Raw genomic sequence first — 13,842 nt, 5'->3', positions numbered from 1 at the left:
TTGTTCCTGTCTCCTAGTAGTTGTACATTGGAAATGCAAAGGAAAACTATTCCCAAACAAAAGCTGCCATCTTCTGAAGAGCAGGTAGGTAGTCTTTACTTTTTGCCAGCAAGTTTCATTATTGCAATTGCTTAAGTCAAGATACTTTTGGGGCTTTCTTTGTTTTTAGTTTAGCCATTGAGAAAAACTGGAGATTAAATATCTCTGACAATCCAAATAACATGTTTCTCTAAGAGTTAAGAACCAATTTGTATTACAAGCTTAGATAGAGGACAAGAAAATGGGGCAAGCTAAATCTGAATCTGTAATTATGAATGGAGGCTGCTGTTCTGTCCAGATACCACTCTAAATGGAAATTAATTCTGGGTCACCTGGAAAGCCTTTGTTGTAGGAATTAGGGAGGAAAATTAGGGAGCAAAGGGAGTGTGGAGTACCACTACCAACAAGGAACCAAGCAGCTTTGCAGGTGGTTAGTCCAAAAGAAATCAAGCAGTTTTGCAAATGTATCATGCAAGATGCCACCTCCTACATACTCTGAATGAAATACTATATATATATATATATATATATTTATATTTATATATATAAAGGAGTCAAGGAAAAAAAGCAATTTATTAGTGCAGTTTGCACAATTGAACAATAAAACACAAAATGCAACCAATGATTTGGATACTGGCAGAGGACATGACAATTTATATTGGATGTTTTAGAGCACAAGGAAGAGCGACAGCAGGACATTGAGGAGAAAGACAAGGTGTGTTAGGAGAACAACATTACGAGATGCAGTTAGCTCAAGATGCAGTTATTAGGTTGGATTTAGCAGCTTTTTTTTCAAATTCCTGAGCAACAGGGACTCTTGGTTAGAAGTAATCTTCAACAAATAAATCCCCTTTCAAAACATGCCATATTACAGACATGAACACAACCCATTCCACCCCTAAAACTGACCTGATTTTTGATGCACATTCCAAGTATTTTAACATGACTTACAAAGAAAAGCACTATTCAAGGAACTTTTAAGATACTTGTAAGTAATAATTCACAGCACTAGAAACAGTTATCGGAGACAGACTTGGTTTCTAAAACAAAACTCTACCATCAAGGGGGTGTGGACGAGGAAGAAGAGAGAGGAAGAGCATAAAGCAGTATGTCAGCAAAGCTTAAAATGAGATTGCGGGAAATGAGGACCCAGCAGAGCTGAAAAAATGATGCAAAACCTATCCATCAGATTTGCAAAGAAGTAAAGGCCACGAGTCTTCAAAGCACAGGCATTTCCCATAAAAGAAAATCTGAAACAGCATCTGCCTGGCAAATGTTGAGAATTATTCACAATCTTTATTTATACAAATGATGGAAGGAAAGGAGTTGCTTTTGTTAGATGACTAAAACTGAACTACTGTATCTTCCTCCAGGGTCTCCTCTCTCTTCTCTTCCATAGAAGACAAGGTTGCCAGTAACCGACAGGAATGAGAACCGTATTGCTATAACATGGATTCTCCCTCATGGGCTCATCATGTAATATTAGGCCGCTTACTATTGCACATAATGAGAAAGTTTCCCATCCTGCTTCTGGTGAGAGTGCACAAGGAGGTCTTCTCAAGCCATTGTTCCCACTGAGGATTTCTGGAGCAATTTTTTTAAAATCCTAGACATCTGAAGAAGCAACTGTTTATGCATAATGCAAATTCTGCAACATTGCAAGCCTCTGATACCAGAGTATTAAGAAAATCTGTATTCAACACTAGGAGAAGAAAGTCAAGCTTGGTTTAAATGTTCCTAGTCAGAGAAGAATATTTAGCCAGTGTAACATATGAAAGCCACTCAAAATGGACTGTATAGCAAAACACTTCAATCAGAGCAAGTTTAACAGCTCCTTTTTCAATGCATTTATTCCTTGTCCTCAAGAACTCCAGCAGAAATGTTTTAAGCAATTAACAAATATTTAAAGCATTGGTAAGAAGTTGCTATATATATATATATGGAAACCAAAGATGGCAAATAAATTAAATTTGACAGGGAAACTAAATTTGAAAACATTCCTAGCTACTGTAATTTTTTTTTTAAGGAAAACAAACACAAAAATAATACAAAAGACTAAACAATCATCAAAATGTGAAAAAAGAAAATAAATACAGGTAATGATTTTTCAAAATAGGCAAACATAATGAGACTAGATAAATCTGAGTCCGTTCTCCTTTTTGTGTTTCCTTAAAAAGATTATGAAAGTTGATACAACTTTAAATGGCACATGCAATTCAGAGGGACCATTTCTGATCAGGTGGAGTGATGTGTACAACTGAAGGCTTGCTTGCTTGTCGGAAAGGAGAAGTCCGCAAAGCATCCAAGGTGCTCCAGCAACCTTTCAAGAGCATGGAGAAAACTGAGCTGTAGACTTCAGGAGAATCACTTTTCATCCTCCAGTGGTGGTGACAAATGCTACAAAGCTAAAGAATGCGACTTCCTTTGAAAACCAAGCCACAGTAGGAGAGGACCGCTTCTTATATAATGTAAACTCATCCAAAATGAGTTGCAGATTGTTCTCCAAATGACGCAGCATTTTGGCTCCACCAGACACGTTTACATTGAAGGATCTACTGATGTATACATTTGGCATTACTTACAACTCCGACTTGGTATCTGCATTCTCATGTTTTACTCAAAATCCCTCTCCACGTAAAAGCTAAAAACTTATCTTAAAAGTACTGTGTAAATCCCTTTATTTCAGAGAAATGCCTTAGACGAGAGAAGCCAAACGGACCTAGAAGTGGTGGGCTAAAATTCTTCGGAATAACTTTCAGCTTCTCAAAATCTTAAGTCATGGTTTAGATATCCCAAACAGAAACCAGACTATCCAGGCCAATGCAGTCGTATCAGGAGCTCAGAGACTTTATATGACTGAAGACCTCCGCTGGAACAAGGAGAAATTTGTTGTGCTCCTTTGTAGACATTTGGAAACCTTGTCAACATCAGACCAGGGGTTAATGACCATCAGGAGAAGGGAGTGCAGCATGGCATTTTGCATAAATTCCTGAGCACATGCCCAGTATAATTAGGGAGTAGCATTTTATTCAAGAAAGAGAGGAATGATGTCCTGATAGAGCAGAACAGAATCAGTGGGCTTAATGTTGGAGCCACTCTCTCTCTCTCTCTCTCTACATATATATATATATATATATTCAAGCACGCTGTTTTATCATCTCTGTTGAGTCTTTAAATTTCCTCCACTCCATGTGCAAATATCATCACCAGGCCTGGCTCTAGCACCATCTCCTCACCCATGTGCTGATTCTCACAGGCCATCACAACCACAGCTTGTTTGCCTGGGATGCGTTTGGCCACATAGTTTTCGTAATAGCGTCGGTTCATCTGGCGAGTTTCTAGGGTGGCCAAGCCTTGGGGCCAGTTCCGTTCATGGGCATTTTCAATCAATTCATTGATGATGGATGTGGGGCAGCCGCTTTCCACTAAGGAACGCTTGATTACAGCTTGGAGTACAGCATCTGGTGTCGAGATCATACCACCCCATCGGGTTACCCGGGCCGGCTGCAAGGAATTCACCCACCTAGGAGTCAAGTGAAAAGAGTCCCACAATGAGGAAAGAAAAACAGATGAAACCAATGAAAGCACGACAATGAAAACCTAGAGCAATGATGGCGAACCTTTTTTTCCTCAGGTGCCGAAAGAGCGTATGGGCCTGCTATTGCGCATGCGCAGGTGCCCACACCCATAATTCAATGCCTGGGGAGGGCAAAAACAGCTTCCCCCGATCCCCGGAGGCCCTCTTGAAGCCGAAAACAGCCAGTTTCCCAACTTCTGGTGGGCCCAGTAGATTCGTGTTTCACCCTCACCTGGCTCCAAAGGCTTCCTTGGAGCCGGGGAGGGGTAAAAACGCCTTCCCCAAACCCCTTGGAGGCTCTCTAGAAGCCCAAAAGGCCCTTCCAGAGCCTCTGTGCCAGTGAAAAATCAGCTGGCCAGCACACACATGCACGTTGGAGCTGAGCTAGGGCAATGGCTCGGGTACCAGCAGATACAGCTCCACGTGCCACCTGTGGCACCCCTGTCATAGGTTCACCATCACTGGGCTAGATAAAAAGATTCCTTTTATTGTATTTGTGATCAAGTGGATGATGGTTCCCTGCCAAACAATCATGGTGAGTACCGTTCAGGTCCATTGCTATGTTTTAACAACTGTACGTGTTAGCATAACACGTAAATGTACCTCATATTTTTTTCACTACAGATAATTTTCAATAATTTCCCCACCATTATCCCAAATTTTAACCCCCACCACAACTCTTCCAGTCCAGCACTAGTGAGAGATTAGTACTTACTCAAGGATTTCATTATATTCAATAGTCTCCTCCAAATTCTGCAGGTTGGGATTGACACTACGTATCGCTCGCATGTATGCTTTTAACAACTGTATGTCCCGTTTCTGCAAAAAATGGATATTACATTAATTTAACTAATAGGACCCAGACGCTACCCTGCATCAATTTTTTAAAATTCCATAATATATTACACACAGCTTCATTTACTACAGTAGTTGTTAGCACTATCATTTATTAATGCTCAACGTTTTACACATTAACGGTGTGCAGCAATGTAGATTCAGAGAAGAAAGGGAGATTTGAACTGCACTGGGTGTCTTATTAGCAGCCCCTTGAATGAAGTCATCTCTTTTCCCAGGTTTGGATTTGGGAGAAGGCATATTTGATTCAAAGAGATGCAGAGGTTCCAGGCGACTTCTTTCCCCCATATTAATTCACGTTTGAGTCTAGAATGTTGCACGATGCTAACATATATGTTAACATACAGGTCATTTAACCATTGCCTTGCTTAACCATGGAAATTCTAAACAATTGAACACTTGTGGTCATAAGTCAAGGATTATCTGTACATGTAACTCTCAATTTACAACCATGTGTTAGGTGACCATTCAAAGTTACAAAAAAATTGACTTTCACACTTAATGACCGTTGCAGCATCCCTGTGGTTAAGTGATCAAAATTCAGATGCTTGGCAACTGGCGTGTTTGTTTGTTTTTAGCGTATTATTATTATTATTATTATTATTATTATTATTATTATTATTAATTAATTTATTTATTTATTAGATTTGTATACCGCCCCTCTCCGCAGACTCGGGGCGGCTCACAACACAATAAAAACAGTTTATAACAAATCTAATAATTTACAGTTTAAAATATTAAAAAACCCCATTATTAAACAGACATACACACAAGCATACCATACATAAATTGTATAGGCCTGGGGGAGATATCTCATTTCCCCCATGCCTGATGACAAAGGTGGGTTTTAAGGAGTTTGCGAAAGGCGAGGAAGGTAGGGGCAGTTCTAATCTCTGGGGGGAGCTGGTTCCAGAGAGTCGGGGCCACCACAGAGAAGGCTCTTCCCCTGGGGCCCACCAACCGACATTGTTTAGTTGACGGGACCCGGAGAAGGCCCACTCTGTGGGACCTGATCGGTCGCTGGGATTCGTGCGGCAGGAGGCGGTCTCGGAGATATTCTTGTCCGATGCCATGAAGGGCTTTAAAGGTCATAACCAACACTTTGAATTGTGACCGGAAATTCATCAGCAACCAATGCAGATTGCGAAGTGTATGGCCCATGTTAGCCAGGGGTTACTGAAGTGACTCGCCGCCTTTGCAAAAGGAATTTTTTCAGGCGGTTATCTTACCCGCAGGACTCCTGAATGCCAGCAGGTGTTTGGGGGAGGCTCCTTTTCTGTCCTTACGCAGTTTATTTGCTCATAGGAGTCTAGCTTCCAAGCTGCTGACCTCAGCGGAGCACAGGTTCAGGATCTTACCAGGTGAGCCATCACAGCATGTATTTATGATGGTTGCAGTGTCCTGGGGTCATATGATCATTCTTTTTGTGTGACATTCTGACAATGGGGAAGCTGGATTCATCTAACAACCATTCTACTAACTTAACTGCAGTGATTCATTTAACAACTATGGCAAGTACCATCGTAGTGTGGCCATAAGTCGAGGACTACCTGTATTCACAATTACGATACATTTTTCACTTCAGTACAAGATTTACAAAGAAACTTTTGAAAAATACAGTCCCGTTCTCATTCCTCTTGCTTAGCAAAGGTCAGTGGATCCTTTAAGCCTGTGTTTTTCAACCAGTGTGCCACGGCACACTAATGTGCCGTGAGACATGGTCAGGTGTGCCTTGGGGAAATTAAACATGGGTCCCCAAACTATGGCCCGCGTGCTGGATACGGCCCACGGAAGCCATTTACCCGGCCCGCCGCCAGCCGCCTCCATCCGAACATAAACATTCCCCTCAATCCCTCCAGCTATCAGCGATAGGAAGAGTGTGGAGGCACAGGGAACGCTCACTGACCAATCACCTTCTAGGATTCATCCCGACCACTAGCGATGAACCAATAGCAGGCCGCCTCTCATCCACAGCCAGGCCGCGGTAAGTAATTGAAGCAGCTACTCCTCCCCATGGTCCCAATTTCTAATCCTGGTCAGGACTGGAGGTAAATGTTGCCACCACTAGATGAAGCCTCAGCTGGTTATATGTATAATATGTACTGTGTTAGAGTGTCATTTTGTGTCATTTTTGTTGGTGGTGTGCCCCAGGATTTTGTAAATGTAAAAAAATGTGCCGCGGCTCAAAAAAGGTTGAAAATCACTGCTTTAAGCCACCTGGCCCTTTGACAAAGGGAAGAAAATGCAATACCTGTTCTGCTAATTGATGCTTATGTTCTGCAGACGTCTTCTCCAATTCAGCTATTCTTGTCTGTTGCTGCTGCACTACTGACCGTAAATGTTTTATACAGTTATGATTCGGCAATTCGTCTTTGGGCATTTCCAAGCTGCACAGAGAAGTAACTACAATTGAGTGCCTAGAAAAAAACTGTTTAGGTGGATAAGCAACCAAGAACAGAAGTAAAGATTCTACTCTAAGAAAACTGAGCCTGAAAACAACAAGTCCCAAGCTACCAGCTGCCAATACTGTGCAATTTAGTTACCCTGATGCATTATAAAAGCCATTTCACATTGACAAAACAAGACGGCACAATTATTGCTGCCCTCACTAAGGTTTCCAGGTCATGCTGTCATGTGTGGTCTTTAACATCAGACCAGTAGAGAATTATGACACTGCTGGTTCATGATCAGACAAAAATACACATTTTTTTGGCAAATACTCACCCGCATCCCTGTTCACAGGTCACAGGCCGCTTTGGATTGTGTTCGCAATCATTGAGGTGAGACATCAGGTTGTCAAGCCGCACCACAGCAGTGCAACCAAAAACAGCGTTGTCACATGTGATTTGCAGCTTAGATAGCATATTACGCATGATCCGGGGAACAGGGCGCAGATGAGCCACAGTCACAACGCTTCGGTCGACAGGACATGTCTGCTGTTGGGAGAACCACTGGGTGATACAGGCATTGCAAAAAGCGTGCTCACAATGAGGCGCCTGTGTAGAGAACAGAACCAAGTATGCCAATTTAGATTACATCAAGTTTGCTGCTCAAGTTGATGTGGGCTCTTAGCTTTCCATGCAGCTTCTTTCACTGAATGCTTTTCACTAACAGAATTGGAAATACTGCAGGACAGAACATCCACCGATCAATTAATGTAACCAAGCTATCAAGGGCATATGAAAACATCCGTTCATTCTGCTTGTCGTAGTGAGAACCTATCAGGGAAAAGATATAAAAATCACCCAGCATAATTATTCACCGCCAGGTGTTAATTTCTGTCCTTCGCATTGACCCTATTACAGATTACCTTGTATTGTTCCAATTCTGGATTGGTATAAATAAGTATGAGAAAAGATATATACCGGTAGTTATTTTCTCATATAAAGTCCAAAATAAAGGAAAATGATCTGATATAGCATCCCAAATGTACATCCCAAAACAGATAGCACCACAAAGTCAAGCCTCTAAATATGGCACAGTTTCATTCCAGCTTTTTCTAAGTACAATTTATCTACATGCTAATGTAATTTATGAAGTTAGTTCTTTGTCTAACATCTCTACTTCCAAATACTGTCGTTTGGAGGAAATGAAGATGATTAATTTCTAAAAGAGCTAAATCAGGCAAAGCTCTGGGACCAGATGGCCTACCAAGAGGATTCTATAAAATTTTTGAAGATCAATTACCTCTTCTGATGAAGCACTTAATGAATTCTATTTTACAGGGTAATCTTATACCAGATTCTTGGAAAGATGCCTACATTTCTTTAATACCCAAAGATGGACTGGATTTAACTTCTCTGAAGAATTATAGGCCAATCTCTTTCCTTAATAATGACTACAAATTCTTTACATCTATTTTAGCTGAAAGACTTAAATGTTTTACAGGATCATATACGTGAAGACCAGTGTGGCTTCTTACCTAAAAGCAGGGTGGATTTTATTTAAATTAAGTTGATTTAAATCACTAGTAAAAAAAAGCTTGCTTTAAATCAATTCGATTTAAATCATAATTTTTATAGAGCAACTGTCATCTCTGTCCCACAACCGCTCTTCCTCTGACCCGCTGTTGACGCACCAATAGTCCTAATATTGCAGAATATACAGCCTCATGCAACATAACTCTCTATTTCATGCTGAATAAACTAAATTATTAATGTATCTTAAATAGAAAACCTATCTTTAATTAGATTTTTACTCCAAAAGCATTTTGTTAAAATAAATTTGATAACAATAAAAACATCCAATTTAAAAAAATTTTAAAATCCAATTTTTTTATTTTTAAAAAATCATTTATTTTTATCTTACCCTGCCTAAAACACAATCAAAAGTTAATATTAGAGTAATTTTGAATATAATTGAATATTTACAACAATGCAGCGACAAACAGATTGCATTAATCTTTCTGGATGCAGAAAAAGCTTTTTGACAATTTGAACTGGTCCTTTATGTTTAAAGTTGTAGAAAAGATGGATTTTGGATTGGGCCTTATACAGGGCCTGAAGTCCATCTCTGCACTCCAGAAAGCTCGAATCATGATGAATGAAGACTTTACAAAACCGCTTCAAATTCAGAGGGAACAAGGCAGTGGGGTGTCCTTTATCCTCTTTATTATTTATTCTAATGTGGGAACTGTTAAATAGAAATATTAGACAGCATAATAGAGCAAAATTATTATTGTTGTTGTTGTTGTTGTTGTTGTTATTATTATTATTATTAATTAGATTTGTATGCTGCCCTTGTCCGAAGACTCGGGGCGGCTCACAAGGTACAAAAGCAATACTGTACAACAAATCTAATTAATTAAAAATTACTACTAAAATCCCATATATATTAAAATCAGTCGATGACTACAAAATGACTACAAATTAAAGCATATAATTAGTGTTTTCCCAAAAACAAGCCTCAACCAGAAAACAAGCCGTAGCATTTTTCAGGATGCTTGTAATATAAGCCCTACCAAAATAAATAGTCCCCATTAAAATTGCCAGCCCTGGGGCGGGGGCATGGCCAGCATAAGAGGCAGCGAACATGCGGGGACCAACAATGCCCAGCAGCAACCACAGTCTTTGGTTTCACAGCCTTTGGCGTCCCTTGGCCCCCACACTCTGGGGTTGCACAGCCATGCAGCCCAGGTGAATCTGAGCACTGTGACTGCCAGGCCGCCCTCGAAGTAACAAGCGGAGGCAGAGGCATGGAGGGAGGCACATGATCCGACCTACCGGATGTACCATGCAGCCAGCTGCCCACTCTGTCCCACCGTCTTTGCTTGCCTGCAGCTGTGATGCGGCAGATGGCCCTGTGGGACATCTGGTGGGCCAAATCGCCTGCCTCCCTTTTGTAGCAGTGCTCGAACTCACCTGCAGTGCTTATGCTGAACAGCCAGAGTGTGCTGGCCAAAGGGCCAGCGGGCTGCAGCTAGACACTGTCGGCCCCCTGTGCTCATCACCTCTTGTGCATCATGTGGTGATCTGCTTTATGACTATCACAACTTATCGCAGAAAGTGGCATTACTCCATTACAGATGTAATTCAAGAACTTGAAGTTCTCATATTATTTTCAGTTCTACAATAAGGCTCCCCGAGTTTTTTCTTGAATCGTCTTAGGTTGTCCCTACACATATGCTGCATTGAATCCTCCTTTGCCAAGTTTATATCTTATGCTCCCATGTGTGCCTAAAAGGAAGCTGCAGAAAATCAAACAACTCCGGAAAATCAGAAGACTACACATTTAATAAAGTATCTCTGTAAGAACAGAGTCCAAATGTCTATTTTCCTTTAAAGACTGTAGCCACCTAGCAAGACACTCATTACACATAAGAATTATATTGGGGTAAGGAAACTACAAATATTACAAAGCAATATTAACTCATACAAAGCACTATTCTCATGATTTTAGTCTCTGTGATTTTCAATTCAGTTTTTAGCATATAAATTTTAACCAGGAACTGAAAAACTGGCAATGTTTCCGTTTGAGTCCCAGTTTCAATTTTCCCTTCAAGCATGTAAACCCGTGATGGCGAAACTGTGGCACGTGTGCAGCAGGTGGCACATGGAGCCATATTTGGTGGCATGCGAGCTGTTGCCCTCGCTTTTATTTATTTATTGCTTTGATTTGATTTGATTTGTATGCCGCCCCTCTCCGAAGACTCGGGGGGCCTCACAACAACAAAAACAGTACAAATCCAATAATTAAAACAGTTTAAAACCCTTAATATAAAAAACAATCATACATCTCATACAAACCATACATAAAACAGAAATGGCCCAGGGGAATCAATTTCCCCATGCCTGACGATAAGAGGTGGGTTTTAAGGAGTTTACAAAAGGCAAGGAGGGTGGGGGACAATCCTAATCTCCGGGGGGAGTTGGTTCCAGAGGTTCGGGGCTGCCACAGAGAAGGCTCTTCCCCTGGGTCCCACCAGATGACATTGTTTCATCGACGGGACCCGGAGAAGGCCAACTCTATGGGACCTAACCAGTCGCTGGGATTCGTGCGGCAGAAGGCGGTCCCGAAGATATTCTGGTCCAATGCCATGAAGGGCTTTATAGGTCATAACCAACACTTAGCTCCAGTGCATATATGAGTGCCTGCCAGCTGATTTTTTGCTTGCGCAAAGGCTCTGAGATGGCATTGTCAGCCTCCGGAGGGAGTCTGGGAGGGCATTTTCGCCCTCCCCAGGCTCCAAGAAAGCCTTGAGCCTGGGAGGGCAAAAAATGGGACTGATGGGCTCGCCCCATCAGTCAGGAATGCATGGGGGCAGGGCAGTTAAAGGAGCACGTGGGAGGGAGACATTGAATTATGGGTGTGGGTACATGCACATAGGCAATAGTGTGCTCACACATGCTTTCGGCACCCGGGGAAGAAAAAGTTCACCATCACTGATTTAAGCTATCCCTTTTTTTATATGAGGCTGCAATTTTTTATGTGAGGCTGCAATGCCCATCATCCTCACCTGGCTGAAGGTGCTTGTAACAATTAGCCTGACATATTAAGAGGATTTGATTGAGGAACCTGGTATAAACAATCCTGAGATAGACAAGACCAGTGGGCGAAATCAGTGAAACAAAAATATATATAATGTGATAGTTGAGACAAAGTTCTGGAATAAGGGAAAACTGGAATCAAGTTCAGAAGCTCATTGGTTCTCTGAGCTAATTGCCATTTGCAATCCATTTGCCTCTCAAGGTGGTTGCTATGAGGAAGAGCTCCAAGAGAAAAGGCGGGACATCAGATTTCATAATAAAAAGCAGCATCCTGTGTTTCTATGAATGGGAGAAAATTCTAATAAGGTCTTCAGTGCCATTCATACCACGAAGAACAAATGTTAAAAATTTACTAAGCATATCTAGGTTAAATAACCAGAATATTTTTCAGACTATATATTTAGCTGTAAAATTCAACATCCTCCCCACTAACATACTTAATATTTACTAAATGGAGTAACAGGATGTTGTCATCTACTAATTATTATCAAATTACATTCTTATATTTGCACTATCTAGGTCTTAAATTATGGCTTCATAGTTCATTTTAAAGCACTGTTGCAAAAACTATTCCTAAGGCCCCCGCCCCCGCCCCCCCAAAAAAGTAAATGATACAGAAAGCACCATAAGATAGTAAAAAGAGTCAGATCAAGTTTACAGTAGAAAGGGACATATTATTTTATATAGTTTTTATTTTTTTGAGATTGTAAGCTCACCCAGGGTTACCTTAGAAGGGTGGCCAATACATTTTACAAATAAACAAATATTTACATTTAAATCCCCTTTGCATGGAGAATTTGTTAATAATTCTGCTTTCCTTATGATCATAAACCTTATAATAGCTGGCGATGATTGAAACTCAGCCATTTAATTATTTTTAATTTACCATACAAGATTTTTTTTTAACTTCAGCAGAGCAAAATTAATGTTATTAAAAAACTATTTACCTTTATGACTTCATTATTTGGCATCTAATTATTTATCTTGCATATGAAGGAAAAACATGGTTCATATGGCATTAAGGTGATGATAGCCAGAAGCAAAGATTAATATATACTTACAACTCCCAGACAGGAATTTCACATTGCTCATAAATTATGCTGGTATATTCAATTCTATGCTTACGGCAATGGAAACTTTTGTTGTATCATACTTGATCTTAGCCAAAAGGCCAAGAAGCCAAATCTGTTTCACTCACTATATTGTTTCCATTAACCTTACAGCACAAGACTTTCTAACATGTTGGATAACCATTTGTCTGAACTGGTGTAGGGTTTCCTGCCTAAGCAGGGGATTCGACTAGAAGACCTCCAAGGTCCCTTCCAACTCTGTTATTCTATTCTATTCTATTCTAATATGTATGGAATGAACAGATTTTGAAGTACAGTGATTCCTCGTTTTTCGCGGGGGATGTGTTCCAAGGCCACCCGTGAAAAACGAATTTCCGTGAAGTAGAGGAAAGATATATTTTTATGTATGTAACCAGTATTTGGACTTTTAAAACCCACCCTTTGCATTAAACAGTCATTCTGTAAAGTTTCTCAGTTGGAAATACATGTGATATTCTTCCAGTTTTTTTAACAGAGTACAATAGTAATGTAGAAGAATTTTATGAATTTTTAATGGATTTAAAATTTTCAATGGATTTAAGCCCCCTTTGAAAACCCATGAAGTAGCGAATCCGCAAAAGATGAACCGTGAAGTAGCGAGGGATTACTCTATAGGCTAGACTGCATAATACTGCAATCATCCAGGAACATATCTAAGAAAAAAAATTGACTCATTCATGCAAAATGATCCTGAAGATACAGTTGAATTCTTAGCTGCTACAAATAGAATGAAGCACCAATGCAAATCACTATGATTTCTATAAAAGCTATAAAAGTTCAATAGGCAGGTTGTCCCTTAATGATGAACTGAAAATAGGCCTTCAAGCCCAATATGTCTGGTTTTTGTAATATACTGAAATACTGAAAAATTAGTTTTTAAAACTGATACCATGTTAAAACCACCAAATCTTTAAAACAATTATCAAAAAATGTACTAGTTTTATTCCTATAGTATTTATTAAGCTCCTACACCATATTTCACCCTGTATTTTGAACTATGTGTTAAAGCTACTTTAACCAGTTACAGGGCTGTAAGACATAGAAATCTGCTTGATTGTGGGATAAAATCTCCATGAAAAAATGCTCAAACACAATCTAGATCTTTGTGCACTGAGCATCCTTAATATTACACAGAATATTTTCACCAGTAATAACCTCAATGGCAGTCTGAAGGACATTAACATAATCTATGAGTTTAGCTAACATATCCACCCATGGGTGAGATTGTCTGCCTGTAGGTTTTCTGCCCGAGCACCATTTTGGCTCTTACCTCTTT

The 13,842-nt window shown here is 40.2% G+C and overlaps 1 protein-coding gene across 3 annotated transcripts in view; it reads right to left on the bottom strand.

The window, feature by feature from the left end:
• Positions 1-1,862: 1,862 nt before the first annotated feature.
• RNF41 (ring finger protein 41) overlaps positions 1,863-13,842 on the bottom strand; it is a 29,107-nt gene continuing 17,127 nt past the window's right edge. For all 3 annotated transcript variants that reach the window (XM_070740577.1, XM_070740575.1, XM_070740576.1), the window contains exons 4-7: positions 7,196-7,467; positions 6,723-6,858; positions 4,332-4,435; positions 1,863-3,562 (exon numbers count right to left, since the gene is read on the bottom strand). In XM_070740577.1, coding sequence (XP_070596678.1) covers positions 3,211-3,562; positions 4,332-4,435; positions 6,723-6,858; positions 7,196-7,467 — 864 coding nt within the window. In that variant the 3' untranslated portion in view covers positions 1,863-3,210. The remainder of the gene's footprint in view (positions 3,563-4,331; positions 4,436-6,722; positions 6,859-7,195; positions 7,468-13,842) is intronic.

Source organism: Erythrolamprus reginae, chromosome 2, assembly GCF_031021105.1.
Source record: "Erythrolamprus reginae isolate rEryReg1 chromosome 2, rEryReg1.hap1, whole genome shotgun sequence".
Lineage (NCBI taxonomy): Eukaryota > Metazoa > Chordata > Lepidosauria > Squamata > Dipsadidae > Erythrolamprus > Erythrolamprus reginae.
This window is presented reverse-complemented; position numbering and strand designations above follow the sequence as displayed.